At 42.3% G+C, this 16,328-nt stretch overlaps 1 protein-coding gene across 1 annotated transcript; it reads right to left on the bottom strand.

The window, feature by feature from the left end:
* Positions 1 to 203: 203 nt before the first annotated feature.
* On the bottom strand, positions 204 to 13,332 carry slc22a31 (solute carrier family 22 member 31). The gene is made up of 9 exons (XM_088938722.1): positions 12,896 to 13,332; positions 10,673 to 10,776; positions 9,486 to 9,640; positions 8,263 to 8,431; positions 7,714 to 7,859; positions 6,899 to 7,007; positions 5,400 to 5,614; positions 3,318 to 3,429; positions 204 to 3,006 (listed from the first exon to the last, which is right to left on the bottom strand). Exons 1-9 carry the CDS (start codon positions 13,283 to 13,285, stop codon positions 2,574 to 2,576), a joined length of 1,833 nt encoding a protein of 610 aa, XP_088794848.1. The 5' UTR covers positions 13,286 to 13,332; the 3' UTR covers positions 204 to 2,573.
* Between the last annotated feature and the right edge of the window lie 2,996 nt (positions 13,333 to 16,328).

Raw genomic sequence — 16,328 nt, 5'->3', positions numbered from 1 at the left:
ATGCTTATTTAACCTTGAGGCCCATAGTCTGCTATCATTGCCTTACATCATTTTTAACCTCTTTAAGTTACCCCATCTTAAGTAAACATACTGATATTGTTCCTCCATCTTGCTCAAGATGCTAACAAAAACATATTTCTTCTATCATTCCAAGCTTTGTAATCCATTTAACCAACAAACACAACACTACAAGACCAAACTTATGACCAACAGCATTTGTAAGACATTTTATTTAAATTATACAAACCAAGCACAATAAGAAAAATATTATTATAGTAAAGGAATTGCTTTTGGGTATAAACACACAAAACCTTTCTGCAAGTACAGAACAAGTAAAGAAACATAACTGGAGGCAGTGTTCAGCAGAGCGAGGACTAAGACTAAGCTTTCAGGAGGTCACAGCATTTCACCTGAAAGAGCCAAATGTTTTTATCTCCATTGCCATTTATCTTATAATTCGTCATATTAAGCTGTCATTACATTCTATTCACATGAGCAAAATAAATTCCCTTTTTAATTATCCTACAGTCGCTGTCAATGGATTTAAAGTGCAAAACATTACAATTCCCACATTTGCTGACATCTGTGGGTGGAGTTGGAAAAGAAACGTTTTAAAATTATTGTATTACAATTAGAAGAAATTTTGTGTAAGGGATTATTTTCAAATTAATAAGAAGTTGAGGAAAATCACTTTTAAGAGTAATGTATTATTCTGCATAGATTTAATACATAAATAGTTGTTACAGTTGATTTTTTCAAGTTATTTTTGTTCAATGTCCTGTTAATTTTTAAAAACTAACAACTTACACAAGAAACTTGTACCTGTGATAGTTTTCCTTACACTTTCTGTGGGCCATCTACTGTGTCTGTATTCATATCTCAGTTCTAACCTGTGCTAAAATAGAATGTGCTGGATTAGGTTGGTCACATCTTGTGTGCAGAAGCCCGATATACCTAACTAAACTCATTATTTATTTAATGGGGACTAACTGAAGTCTTTCCTTGGTCTTCAGAAGCTGCGGATTTAAAGAGACCTATAAAACCTACCAGACAAGAGCTCTTGAGGACCAGTGCTGGTCTCCTATGATCTAATGGTCTACTGAACCATGTGAAATTCCTTCTTGTGAACTGTGAATGTCTTTTCCATCAGCCCCCATAGGCAAAGTAGGGCAAGTGAACATCAGCACTTTGAGGACAACCAGTGTGCTTAAATACACTACATAATCTGCTAGTACACAAGCAGGAGTGGCTAATTCCAATGAAGTCACAGTACAAAAGAATGCTACTCTTACATTTTGTTACTAATGTCTTCTACATAAAAAAATCATGGACCATGGAAAGGTTTTGATGTTTCTGTGCAAATCGCATGAGACTGATCAGAAGCCTGTCACTCCGCGATAGTTTGTGCAGTCTCTCACCTCAAGTGCATCTTCCTACTGTTACAAATGTTTCTTAAATTAAAATGATAAGCATGAGCCCACCCTGAAAACAAAACAAAGGTTTACAAAGCTAAAAGCATGAAGAACATCAACATCTAACTTCAGCTACATGGGTTGGAGATTACAGCTTAACGAACAAGGGGAGCTCTTTACAAAACAGGCATGTGACTGAGACATCACCGATTCCCATAGCAGCATTACAAAAGAAAAGGGAAAATGTGAATACCCAGAAATAGATGCCTGCAAACTATCCTCAGTACTTGGACCCTTCAATAAGAAGCCAATACTCTGAAGCCACAGGCCACACTACAGTACTGGCCTATTTCATAAGATCCCTATCTGAACAGCTAATTTGTCATAAGACCTTTGTAAAATAAAGATGGCCATGTGTGCTTACTCAAGTTTCACCCGACGAAGAACGACAATCAGAAACAGATCTGAAAATACATACATCGGGGGAGGTAAAATGTTCTTCCATCACTGCCATGAAACTATATAACAATAACAGCATTCCTGATTAAGAAAATCAACATACAAATGTGAAAGAAGACCAGCATCTTTAAAGTTATTCAAGTCATTTGAAAGTGACAGTTCCAGGGATCTCCCCTCCCCCAGCAATGGCAGAGACACACTTGAGAAGAACAAGTGCAACATTTGCTGGTGGCCACCAAGATGAAAGCTACATCAAAGTAGCAGGTGGGCACAGAAATACATAACTCAGCTGTGGTAACCCATAGCCTTTCCCATATTACATAACTCCTGATTTAATGGGCTTACAAAAACGTGGTGGGTTAGGTCTTCCGTGGGTTTGGTGACTATGTCACCCTGATGTGTTGCAGGCTGACTTCTATTACAGTTTTCAGCCTGGCTCAGCCTTCCTGTAGTTGTGGAAGTCTCAACACTGAACACCTGCAGCTATGGAAACCTTTTCTGTTCAAAGCAGTTTTTCCCCCAAACTGGGTGGAAACTGCCGATCATCTCAGAGCCTTGTCAGAGCCTTTTCTTCACTTCTGGCTCTTCATTCAAAGTAGGAAACAGGGTGCTGAGACGACAGTGATTTTTACAGAGTTCTTCTTTTCCACCTCCTGTAGTACTTTATAAAACCTGACAGGGAGACAAAATCATGCCTCAGGCTTAAGAGTCTTCATTGTCCACAGCCTGCTCGTCCCTGCTCCTGCTCAGCAAGGGGGGAGGGAGTGGCCCCGCCATCTTAAAAGGAAGGGCGTCTCTGGACAGCATCTTCTTGGTGGCGCTGACCAGGCGGGAGTAGTTGTCGGGGTTGTAGTCCGAGGGCCTGGGGCGAGCCTGCAGCAGGGGCAGGCTGTCGCGCTCGTCGCGAGACAGGAAGAGAGGGGGGCGCCGCTGGTTCTCGCCCTCCTTCAGGGAGTCTGGCAGGGGTTTGCGCTTGCTCTCCGGCAGCAGCATGACGCAGAGCACCGAGAGCACGGCGAAGGAGGCGAACACCACATGGTGCAGGAAGTAACCACTGTTGCTCTGCAGCTCCATGAGGGAGGAGGCCGCCTGCCCGACACAACCTGCGGCCAGCACCAGCCCCAGGGTCGCACCCCTAAAGAGAGAACCCCAAAAAGCCACCAGTTACTGACTGAGACTCTGCACAACACACGGGCCACCTGCCCTCTAACAGGCTTGTACACCTGCCAAGCTGCACGTTGAACTCAATGAATCGACGTGGGTCTGCTTTTCTCAGAAATGAAATGCATAGAAGTTGGCAATTTTAACACTTAATGCTAAAGAACGTTTGATATAAATTCTTTAGATAAATACAACACAGCTCACTTTTACAGGAAGAGTATAAGATGAATAGATCCGCAGTGCAGAGCTGAAGCAAAGAGAGACTGCAAAGTGCCCTCCACATACCTGACCACGGTAGGCATGACCTCACTTGCAAAGAACACACTGAGCATGGCCATAGCCTGGGAGGAGAGGAGCCCCACTATGGACAGGACCAGGATGAAGCCATCCATCAAGTCTGGAAAGAGAGAGCAGTGTCACGCAGATTGCCAGGGGCCTGCACCGTCCCTGCTCAGTCAAGGCTATCTAACCCTGGTCCGGGACAGATACAATCTGCCTGTTTATACATAATGTAGAGTCTTGACATCTGCAAATTTAATATTAAGAAATTCACTTATTCGCGATTCAGTCTGGCAGACAGAGTCTTGGTTGGAAGACGAGCAGAGCAGGATGAAATCGAGCTGGAGATTGTTAAGCGCAACATTCAAATTAGCAGCACAACAGACTAGGATCATGAGATGAATCTAGCTAGTGAATGAGCCTTTCCTTGCCCCCTGCCCAAGTACCCACTACCCAGCACCGACATCTCAACATGCTCTTGTGTTTGGATTATAGTGATCGCTTCCAGTTGTGTCAACGGCATGGGAATGACAGGCTGGAGACAACTTTACACCGACAGTTTTCTTGCCCTTTTAAATACAGGGGACTTGCTAATCATCCAAACAGGTAACACAGCTGGGGTCGCAGAGAGAGAGAGAGACTGCAGGCAACAGCTGGATTCAGATGAGTGATTCATGTTGTTTATTTTAGATGACTGCTGTAACTTTGGGATTTCTATTGTTTGTTTTAGTTGATCAATGTTATTTTAATTAAATGAAAGCCAATGCATTAGTTCTTTAAATATCACATAAAGGAGGGTTAGTCATGTCTTTTAAACACATATCCCAAATACTGTAGTACACTATGCAATAGTGTAGGGGTGGACTTAGTTACATAATGAATTTGGTTATTCACCACAGATCTCTTCCTCAAACCCTTGTGAATGTTGAGACCAAACTGTATAACAAATTACTACACAATCTCAACTACTCTTCTACTAGTTAATTATAATAACTTACTTAGTAAAGAAACTAATGTCACCCTTGAGCATCCATGATGGTGGAGCACTCCTGTCTGAACTATTGATAAACTGGTCAAAAGTACTTTTAGAAGCCTGTAGAAAATGATGAATTAGTAGGACTTATAGGATTGTGTTGCTTCTGCATTGGGTTTGACCTTGATCCAGTATCATGGATCCCGGGAAGAACTTTCATTATTAAGGGCTACAGAGCTTAAATTTAAACAAAACAGAAACACAGGTCTGTTACAGAGCATGCCTAAACAGACTGCAGTTTTGTTTTTCCGTGAGCGGCAGAGACTGGATTAAATCACTTCTCAACACTTAATGTTTGTTCCTGAATCAGCAACGCCTTGTTCAGTAAACAGCGGGCATGTGTATATACAAGGTGGGCATAAATTAAATTAATAAATTTCCAGGCATTCATGCATGTGGCGTGTCGACATCTCCACAGCATTAATAAAATAATGTGACAAACAATTGCTAGCGAACAGACATATCTGATAAATCATTATGTTTGAACCCAGCACTGAATTTTCCACTGCTCTTCTGCAACACATGCGCACCGCTAAATCCCACAAACTAAAAATGACCAACTAGAAACAAATCTCTGTCAGCAAACGCAAGAAAATAAGGAGCAAATGCATTTGCTCTTTAATTACTGTGCAGATGTAATGATTGAGTCCTAGCACACCTCATTCAGGTTCATTACTTTGCAAACACACAGCATCATCCAATTCAGGGTCATGGGGAACACCAGTCCATCACAGGACATTGACAGAGACAGGGCACCCAAGGTCTAGCCTCAAGCCCAGGGCCCCAGCACTGCCAGGCAGCAATATTGAGCACTGCACCCCCCGGTAATCCATAATGCAAATATTCTGAAATAATGACCAAGAGAGCAAGGTTGTGGAACCCTCTTCATTCTTGTACGTGCTTGGGACCACCATGCCAGTGTCCTCCAGCTCCAGAAGGTGTGGCAACACGCGAGACGGCTACAGCAAAACCTTCCGTCTCGCCACGAGACTCAGTGAGAGACCCCTTCCGCACCAGGAAGGAGAAAAGGCACCAGTGAAAGGGCCGGGACTCACACTGCGTGAGGGCGAGGAGCAGGAGGGAGGCCATGCCAGTCACGATGGAGGACAGCAGCAGGATGCCGCGGCGGCCGAACCGGTTCACGGTCGCCCACAGCAACGCGCAGGCCAGCCCCCCTGCCAGCACACGCAGGAAGTAGCTGAAGTAGAAGTAAGGCTGAAAGCCGAGCAGGTTCCTCGTGAAGCAGTACTGGATTCCCGCACCGATGAACCTGGTAAAACACATCGATTTCAAATTGAGCCGGGAGGTTCAACTGCAAAATTCCTAGCACTCAAAATCAATTTCTCTCTCCTAATCAATAAAAATGAGAACATTACAATGTAAATACCGATTAAGAAAAACAGAAAATGCCTCAAAGGCCTGGGTAAGCTGTTCTCTCTGGACATGAACCTTGACATCTGAACTGTTCTTCTGGAGTCCATTGTATTGGTTGAGCCTTTGTTAGCCTGATCTAAATTTACTTTGTCCATCAGCTTATTTAACTTGCAAATCAAATTACCTTCTGCAATTTTACAATACCCTGTTTTAAAAATGAGTTCATTACAAAGAGCTTTGGCAAGGTGAATGGCAAAATAAAACTGAAAAATGTTTAAATTGCCTTGTTTACAGCAGTTCTGATTTATGTGACACCTTGTGTCATTATTATGACATCTGGAGCTGCTTACAGTAAGATATGCCTCAGATACTGGCAGTGACTTATAAAAGCACAATGAAACAGAGGACACAAATGGTATTCACTGTGCGCTAATGTAGCACCGTCTGCTATATGTTATCATTGATTATGCAAATATATTCACCATAGTCCTGTCTAGAAGTGTATTTCAGAGTGTGTAAGTATTATAACACAGCTGTTTAAATAGGAAAACTTTGGAAGTATACTTAATTATTCTAGCCAAATTGAAACATCAGGCAATTCTAGGCTTTGTAGCAGAAAACCCTATCTTGGCCTATGACTTGTGGCACAAAGCCTTGAAAATGTGTTGAAAAAGTCACTTATTTGAACAGAAAGTGTTATATGAAGGCAGGGGCTTTTACAAACATTTTGAAATCCTGTTTAAGGGTGATGGGTAGGTGGGAACAGAGAAACAAGGTTAATCTTTGAGGACTCAAAGACTGACAGGTAAATTTAAATTTCCATTTTAGCCCTGGTCAGTTTAAAATCGCACTCTTCCATTTCCTATGAGGCCAAAGGTTCAAATGATTAATTACGTGGGTTTCTGGAATATTTCCATGCTGTACAATACAGGTAAATCTGGAACTAATAGGAAACAGAGCAAATATCCTTAACAGTACAATCTTGTGATGGGAATTTGAGAAGAACAGAATTTTTGGAGGGAGAACAGCTCAACGATCACCAAAGTTTAAGAAGTGAAATATGGGCCATAAAAGTCTTCTAAGAGGATTCCTCCACTGTTCTGTAAGATTGTGATCTTCCAGCCAATGGATGACAAATGGGAGATGCTGCTTCAGTTCTTGGTGCCCAGGGGCCACTTACCCTGTAAAGCCCAGGATGAGGCAGTTTTTCCAGATGACACGAGTATGGGCCAGCTCGCACACATTGTGGAAGCGCGACTGACAGTCTTCAGTGTACACCAGGTCAATCTCTGCAGTGAGGAAAAAGGAGTTTGCACTGCCACACTGTACTACAACAGCTTGGCAAGGTTAGTTTTAAGGACATAGGACTTGGTGTGGGCTCCCAGTGCATCTACAGTCTTGTACGGAGAGATGTTCACGTAGGGAGCTGTATCAGCATATGTAGGCTGCAAATAAACAGGTAAAAGTCCATTCGACGCTGAAAGGTAAAGAAAAGAAGGTGATACCTGAAGAAGGCTCCACAGCCAAAATGTTGCATTTTTCTTTTCTGTACCCTTCACAGTGGAATGAATCTTTATTTGTTCCTTGTACACGGAGGTACAGTAATAAGACAGAAATTTATTATAACAGCCCCATACAAGACAATTAATAAAGAATACCCCTGTTTATCAGATGTGATTAGGCTTTATCTAACTCAGGCTACAGGTCTTAGTGCAATTGTATTAAAATTCTCAGTTATGTTTTAACGAGATGAAGGAACAGGAAACAAAGTCCTGGCTGTCCAGCACCCACCCTCTGCAGGTTCATTAAACTCCTGCTTGGGAAAAGCAAAAGAGGACTATGCTGTCTCAGAGAGGAAACTGTGCAGTTCAATTTGCAATGACTGTCAATGACAGAAGAGCACACTGATCTCCTTGAACAGTCCCAGACAACTGTGCGAGCCAACTAAAGGACGAGGTTTCTCTTGAGCAGCGAGGAAAATCCCGAAGAGCGTACCTGCCAGGAGGTTCTCGGAGGCACAGATGTCATCACCCAGACACACGCGGTTCCGCAAGCAGAAGCTCAGCAAGACCCTCTTGGCTGAGGAGATCTGCCGCGTGGCCAGCAGCCAGCGTGGAGACTCGGGGAAGACCGAGGCACACCTGGGAACGCGCAAGAAAACTCATGATGAAGGCGACTCTGTCACAGGCCTGAGGCCACAGCTTTCTACATCAGGTGTCCAACACCTTTCATGCCATGAGTTTTTCAGCAAGGTTAAATCAATCAAATCAACCAATGACCACAAAAGATTAAAAATAATCTAGAATCCTGGCTCCATGCTGCTTTTGCCCTCAAGAAGTTAACTAATTCTCTTCTAAAGGTATTTCACATTAGAAAAGAAAAATCACGAGGAATCGCCTCTAGTTTTTTAAACAATTGAACCATTTTTTTCTTCTCTTTTACTAACAAAGATATTCACAAGCACGAGACGCTGCAGTTTCCAGAACGCTGTAGGAGAGTCCTGAAAGACAGACCAGCACTAGGGGGCGCCAGTCGCTGACTCACCACCAATAGGAAAGCAACATCAGAAGAGGCAAGGTGACCACCGCCTGCAGGACTGGCCAATCACGGCAGAGCACCGCCAGCCCTGGCAACAGCAGCTCCCCACACACTGCGAAGAGCCCACCAATCACAGTGACCATGAGGCGGTGTGGCGGGTCACACAGCTCCAGTCCTGAGCAACAGATCCAATGAATGATGGCGTGAGTAGATGGGACACAAGGTTACCAGATATTGAACAATGCATCAGTTAGTAAGGTTAGAGCACGTATGAAACAAATACTCTTAACTGCAATTCCTCAAAGGAAAAACAAAAACCTTTAGGAGCTGGCCTTGAACATAGTTTGCAAGTTCTGCCTTCCTCATTAACTCCTGCAAGGAATACAAAGCCCATTTCCTTCTTTATTGTTATCATTTCCTAAGGCTGATGCATTCCAAGTTCTAATGCACAGAAAATTCCAGAAGCCGCCCCCCCCCAAGACACACTGGGTTTCTTAGCGTCTGGACTCAATTACAAGTGACCTCAGTGGAATGTGTGCAATTCAGAATCAGAGGTCCTGTTTGCCTCTCTCTTATCGCTGTACCTGACACAAGTTGCTCCACACTGGCCTTAACAGTGAAAAATCATAGAAATGGCAGACCTAGACAAACATTCACGTCATCGAGATTTCTTTTATTTCTGTTGCAATGTTGGCAATTTAAGCAAGAGCAGGCTGTTCAAACACAGAAAGCGTGACCAGCCCTGGAATAGAATTGCTCAAGATTTCACTGTATTCTCACGTATAGCAACAATAACACTAATCCGCAATAACCCGACACAGGAGTTTGCACCCGGGATCCTCAAGAGCCAAACAGTCTACTGGTTTTTATTGCAACTGAACTCTGACCCAATAAACTGCCATTTAGCTGAACTCATTCAATCGGTTGCTTAATTAGGAGAACTGAATATGCTCTCCAGACCTCCACGCAGTGATCAAACCGGCTATCTATTAAAACCACACATCTCCTGGACCAAGCATACAGACTTTCCCTGGTTACCATCACTGAACCTTAAAAAGAGCTCCCTTCAAATTCAGCGTTTCAAACGGACAAGGCTGAGATATGTAAACATGCCTTGTGTTTTGGAGGGCACCAATGCTACAGGGTGCTTTGGCCATTTTGTCAGAGGAACACACAGGAACACAGGGGTATTTGAGCTTGTTGGTATAGGCCAGTGTGAGGGGACTCACTGGTGACGTATGAAGACAGGAAGAGACCGGCCAGAGCGCCCCCCTGGGAGAGCCGCAGCAGCAGGAACATGGCGGGGCTGATGGACACACACACCCCAACACCCAGCAGCCCAGAGAGCACCGCCGAACACAGGAACGCCCGCCGCCGGCCCAGCCTGCCAACACAGACAGTGGCTTCAAAATTTACAAAACAAAACCTAAAACAAAATTTTATTCACTGCTTTGTACCTTATTTGCACTTTAACAGTGGTCTATACTATTCCTCAGTATAGTGCAGAAGGTGGTGAAGTCAGCGCAGTTCATTACCAGCTGTGAGCTACCAAACATCCAGGATATCTACTCAGCTAGATGTCTTAAGAAGGCCAGGTCTATTCCCAAGGACCCCAGTCATCCAAGTCATAAACTGTTTTCGCTCCTTCTGTCCGGTAAACGGTATCGAAGCATTCAGTCAAAGACCAGCAGATTATGGAACAGCTTCTACCTCCAGGCAATAAACTTCAGTAACCACCCTAACGGTCTTTGTTAAATGGCCAGGTTACATGGACATACCGTTTTCTATCGTATCTGGCACACTGTATATTGTACTATTTGGACATAATGTATTGCATACACCTTGGATATGTAGCAGTTCTATTTATATTGAGTTTTTTAATTCAATTTTTATTGCACTATTATGATGTAACTCTATTCTGTAACTTTTAATTTTGTGATTTCTATTTTTTCCCCCCGGTGAGCTTGCAGAAAAGACATTTCATTGACAGCATTTACTGCTGCACACTGTATTGTTGTGCATTTGATAAATAACTTGATTGACAGATTGATTATGTACACTACACAGAGGCCCTGTAAGAATTTGTACACCCTATTCCTTCCAGGTCAAGGCAGTGCAAGCTGGTTTTAACAAAATTATCTGCTACATTCACACTCAAAAGAATGCATATTCCAGTCATTTGTATTACAGGATGGTCAGCAGAGGATGTTTTTTTCTCCTGTATGCCTTTAATTATTAGGGTTGTTGGTTGGTTGGTTATTTCCACACTCTTAATTCCATAATTCTAGCTGGTAAAGATAATATTTTATACAAATAACTGCCTAGGAATACTGCCTCTTAATAGAAGACACCAGTGGGATACATTCTAACCCAGTCCTGCTCTGAGTTATATTCCACAGAGTGCATGATAGCTTACCGGTCACAGACATAGCCCAGAAGTATATACCCCAAGATCCAGCCAGTCATGAAGCAAACTTGTTCCAGAGGGACTTTCCAGAAGCTGTCACAGACCAGGTCCCACTGCAGGCAGACAGACAAGGGGGGGTCACAACAGGACTTCTAGTGCACCAACGAGGTCTAGAAAGGCTATGTGGCTCAGAAAAATTAATGTCAGAAGAGTATGGGGTTATTTTGAAACGAAGCAAGACTGTTAAGTACAGTTACATAGGGGACTATATTAAACCCACCGTCTAGCAGGGTATGAAGATACTGAACAGCACCAAAAATATCATGTCTTTTCAATGCTCTTAAAGTACACAAGCAGCTGGTAAAAAAAGAACCACTTTCATCAAAGAAAAACAATAGACGTTTTGTTAATTTAACCTTTTCCACCTCACACTGCCTTACTTTCTTCTCCATAGCTCATCACACTAAACACCAGTAAACAACCTTATCACAGCGGTAAATAACCTTATCACAGCTAGCTGTTGCATAAGATCCTGTTCTTAATTTTGACTTGTCTTTGTTCTCCAGGAGGAAATACTCCTGCCAGAACATCAGGCCCTCAGAGGCATCAGGAACAATGAGGCGGTGAAATCACAGCACAGAGACACCAGGAGCACTGGGGCTGGAAATCACAGTGCTTCCTGCCTGGCCAGGAATTAGAAGAGCAGAAAATGTATGAATGTACAGTAACAACAGGCTGCTGGGCCAGCTCTCGACAAAAGCACATCAGTCAAACTGGTTGAAGGGGTGAGTTCCTGACGGTTGACACGCGAGAAACAGAGGAGGAAAATGCGAGATCGGATCTCAGTTTACTTCTCGAAGCTAGCAACCTCCACAAGAACTCAGAAAATGTGTGCACCGAGGGAAAGGTTATCTGCGCTGGTGCTCCAGAGGCAAAAGCAAAAAGTAAGAAAAACACCACTACCACAAAGACTAGCAAAGAAGAAAAAGCAGATGTGTGCTAACAGACCTGACTGTACTATGCAAAGGAACATGTAAAGGTTTATTCCATGCTGGAAAGCGAAGAAAAGAAACACAATGTTTCAGCTGTGGAGCCTACTTCAGGTGTGAAAAAGAGTGAAATCCAAATTCATTTCTTCTCTTTTCAGCCTGGAATAAACCTTTACTTGTTCCTTTGCAGCCTACGCCTGCTGACGCAGATCCCTACTTGAACGGACTGTACTAGGGCTGACGATCATGCCTTGGACTCTAGCAGGGCAGGGAGAGCAAACAGTAAATACCACCCAGCCTTCTCTCTTTGTTTTCTGCACGACAACAGATCAAAGGCACAATCAGACAGTCCAGTGAAAGGAATTCTAGGAAATTTGTGGTAGAAATTCTACATCGGGGGAAACTCACAGCCTCTTACTGTGATCCACTACACTGCACAGATCAGGCCTTGCTGTCCACATACACGGCGCGTATGCGGTATAAAAAGAGAAAGACAGAAAAGAATGAAGAGGGCTCAGGGTTAAACACTGCCAGAACAGGATTGTCTTATTTAGTGGGAAACAAAACAAACACTGCTATGTTTGCTCTCCAGTAAAAGTGCGAGGCGCCGTTAGACAGCAGCATTACAATAGGACGTGCTAAAGACAAAACATTTCTCCACGTATTGACAATTTGATAGAAACGGCCGGAGAGCTGCTGCAAAGCTTGCAAAACCTTAGTTAAAAGACAAAAACAGTGTAGAGCTCTCTTCTTCTTCTTCAGTTTTACTCCTGCGAATAGTTACACAGAAAAATATTCTGCAAAGAACTGTCTTTTTTTTTTGACTGGCGTCAATCTTAAAAGATTTACAGCTGGACCAAAAAACAAACACTGCTTAGTTACAATTTAGAGATGTTTCAGCTACAAAACAAAATGACCAAAACACGTGTTTCGCACGCTGTCAGAGCGCTGTACAACTTCAGCTCACTGCGTTAAGGATAGGTTAAATCACCCCACCACACAAACTACCAGGACAGCTAATTAAAAAAAAAATATTCCCTTGCTATACTTTTCACCTAATAAATAAGAAGCACCGGCGTATAACGTGTGCATCTGAAAGTAAGAGTCTTGAGTGATCAAGACGTTTCAAGAATCAAAAACGTCATACGGGTCGTTTCCACATTTTTTTCTCCACTTCACACATTTCCCCACCTCATCTGAAACACACACGAGAAAATAAACTAGAATGTGGCGGTTTACGTACCTCAGTAACGAAGTTGCTCTCAAGCCCAGCCGCCTCCGTGTATTCCCAACCCACGGTACACGAAACAACCCCGTCCGAGAGATCCTTGGTAAAATTGGAGACATTCGCCGGGTACCTGTACAGTTCACAGCGACTCAGCCCGGTCTCCTTCACCCAGGGTATGGTGAGGTTAACGAGCTCTTGTGCGGACAGGTTGCGGTACTGGAAAGCGGCTGGGAACAAGGACGGATCCTGCTTACAGTGGTAAGATCCCGGGACCGAAGTGAAGAACAGCTCGGAGCAGAGACTCAGCGCTACCGCAAAGCTGGGGACCCAGGTGAAAGCAGCTACCAGGCGGTTATAGCGACCGAACCCCCCGATCTGGGGGTAGATCCTCGTCTCAAAGTCCATTGTCTGCTGAGCGAGTGCGCCGTTAGCACAGCTGGTCAACTGGAAAGTGTTACAAAGCCTTTTGGGGAAGCATGTGACCAATGGCTTAAGGGTAGGGTTGGTCTCTGCGCAGTCAGTGGGAAGAGACTTTCTGCTCGTTGACGGTGTTCACCTGTACTTTCTCCACACACTTGGCCTACCTCTAAATTCAACTGCGAAGTTCACAATTGCTACTTCAGTTGCGCAAACGGCAAAATATTGCTTTCCACCATTGCTGGCGTCATCGCCTGTATATAATGTCTCAACATTACTAGTTATGTTCTTAAACTAACTTGATGAGCAAGCGTTTTAAAAATCTTTTTTGCTGCGGTTTACGTGTGAGACCATAGCGGGGTTTGACGAGCTGGGTAAAACAGCTGATCACTTAGCAATCGTATATTTCTAGAATCTCGGTACCGGTTCAGAAGATATTTTATTAAACTCCAACAGCTTTAAACTATTTTAAAAACCCGAACACGTTTTAATGCGTCAGGCAAAGCTCCCATGAGTCTACCTTCATAGACATTTAAAGATCGCGTCTCGCTGTATTACTATCACAAATTTAAACCATTTAAATCGTAATCCACATTTGAAGGAGATATACCTGATTTGCTGCGCTGGACATGTCCGACATGTAAGTATACTTGTTCCCAATCAGAACACATATGCTGGTCTAAAGTCAATATGAAACCTCGAGCTAGTATTCAGATCAGTTGATATCATACTCTGTGCTTAGCTTAATATTAAATATTTTCCAGTGCTATACATTTCTTGCTGCATTATCAAAACTACATTAGACTAGTGGTGTAAATAGTGTTCTAGCATCTTTGGAATCTATGCACAGTGTACACAAGAATTACTGAACCTCCCGAAGTGAAACTTTCATAACTCGAATGTTTTTGAGCCCTTTCAAGAGCAGGTAGCGCTCATCACAGCTTTTCACCATCAGCTGAAGACGACTGCCCTCTTCTGGAGAGTTACAGGCATAACTTCAGTAGCGACGGATTTTAAAACTTGCCAATACTTAATCGTTTTACAGAGACCACAGCAACTCATGAATATAACCTGAAAAGGACTTAAACGTTTTGAAATGTTGTAAGATGGTCTTTGTAAACTGATTTTTTTAACCATTTCAAAACTGTTGTTTATATCACAGGACTGCAAAATATGAATTAAGAAAATAAATAAATCTTGGGTATGAAAATTACTTTCAGCTGCTTTAAGGTTCTGTGGTATCAGCAACCTGAAATTCTTCCAAAACCTTCCAGGCCAGGATGACATCATACAGGTAACCTGGAACACAGATTCTTGCCGACTGTACTGAAGTGACTGGAAAAGACTGATGGATTGGAAAATTGCATGCAAAAAAAGCCAAGCAAGAAGGTTAAGGTATGGAAAAAATACACCCTGAAATGCCACATTGTATGATATTCTGTTCCTTAATCATGTACCAGACAGGCAGACTAAATCAAAGTACACCTGCCTGAGTTGCAGGCCTATGCTTATGACAACACTAAATAGTTTAAAAACAAGGAAACCGAGACTCAAAAAGTATTTTAAAAATTTATTTACGAACATAATCTCTGAGGGACAAACAGCATTTCTCGCGCTCTCTGTACATGCAACTGTAGAAAATAACATTTTTATTTTATTTTTTTCTTATTCTCAGTTAAGTTTTTTTTTGCAGGAAATCATACAGCTAGAGGTGACAGTACTGGAACTGTAGCAGCACTGACAACAGCATCAACAAACCCCATAGCTGCTCCAACAATATGTACACAATTAAACTACATTGTACAAAAAAATTACATTGTTACATCACCAACAGCGCACTGTCTCATCGCTGTTTTAACCCCACATTCTACGCAAGTTTAGACTAGTACAAAGAGAAGGGTGCAAAACGTCCTGTGAGTTATTTACAGCTATATACAATGTCTCATTATGCATTACAAGAGGGAAATTTACACAGCAGAGACTTGACTCCAACATACCACAGGTGTCAGAAGATAATAAATATTTTTTCACCATTTAAAGAGTAGTTCTCCATGCTTTATTAATTTTTAAAACACAGCTACTTTCCGGTTTAGGTTAATACAAAAAAGAACATATGCAAGGCTTGAAATTGTGATGCACATTTTGAATGTTCAGTACTATTTTATGTTAGACATTTAAAGACTGAATTAACATTTTAGCAGTAGAGGTATGACATTGCAGATGAAACAGTAGTCACAAAAACAGACTTAAGCTGACTGCTAAGTGCTTTTAATGGAAAGAAAGGTCAGTACCTGTTGTCGTGAAACATGACACTGTAATGATGATGCATTAATGGGCATGATCTATGAAGAAAAAAACACTATCTGAAGCATTCTTTTCCATGAATAATGAAGAATGCATACCAATCTGAAAACCTAATTTGTCATGGAAATGCCATTGAATTTGCAAATGTCAGCAAACATTTCCTATATCCTAATTACACAAATTACATACTCTTGAGTAAAAAGAGTGTGACAGTCTATCTGGAAAATCTTACATGAACCAAGTAGCCTGTTTTTTGGGGGGTCACTTGCTGGACTAGAAAAAGAATTAAGAACACTAATAGAATTCTACCAGCTATAAGAGAAATAGTTTTTTTAACTCCAACAAAAGACATTTTACAGTGGGTACATATCAATTTCCACCTCTTGAAAGCCCTGCATTGAAAGGTGGTTTTCATTACAGTCAGGGAAATGGAAGCAACAGTTTAATACATACTGAATTCTACACTTTCCATGGTGAACAGTCTTTCAACATTCATCTTCACAATTTCAAGCCTTTATAGGAAAGAAATAAAGGCAGGGCTCAACTTTTGAATGACAAAATAGATGATTTATGTCTTGTAAACAATAGTAGGAAAGAGGACAGTGACAGTATACATTCTGTTATAAGCAATGTGACAACATGCTACACGTGTTTATGCTTCATACCAGAATACAAGACTATATAGACATCACATTTTAAATACCGTTTGAAAATGCACAGACATACA

The sequence above is a fragment of the Atractosteus spatula genome, chromosome 21 (genome assembly GCF_055471065.1).
Source record: "Atractosteus spatula isolate fAtrSpa1 chromosome 21, fAtrSpa1.hap1, whole genome shotgun sequence".
In the NCBI taxonomy this organism is placed as follows: Eukaryota; Metazoa; Chordata; class Actinopteri; order Semionotiformes; family Lepisosteidae; genus Atractosteus; species Atractosteus spatula.
The sequence above is the reverse complement of the archived record's forward strand: the minus strand, read 5'-3'. Positions and strand labels throughout refer to the sequence as shown.

Bases quoted from the DNA above. Each gene is read 5' to 3' on its own strand.
- slc22a31 (XM_088938722.1), bottom strand. From the start codon at position 13,285: ATGGACTTTGAGACGAGGATCTACCCCCAGATCGGGGGGTTCGGTCGC. The intron at 9,641-10,672 runs GTAAGCTATCAT...CTGTGTTGGCAG, and splicing joins CTGGGCTATGTCTGTGACCG to GCTGGGCCGGCGGCGGGCGT. The intron at 3,430-5,399 runs GTGAGTCCCGGC...CTCTCTTTCCAG, and splicing joins GCTCCTCGCCCTCACGCAGT to ACTTGATGGATGGCTTCATC.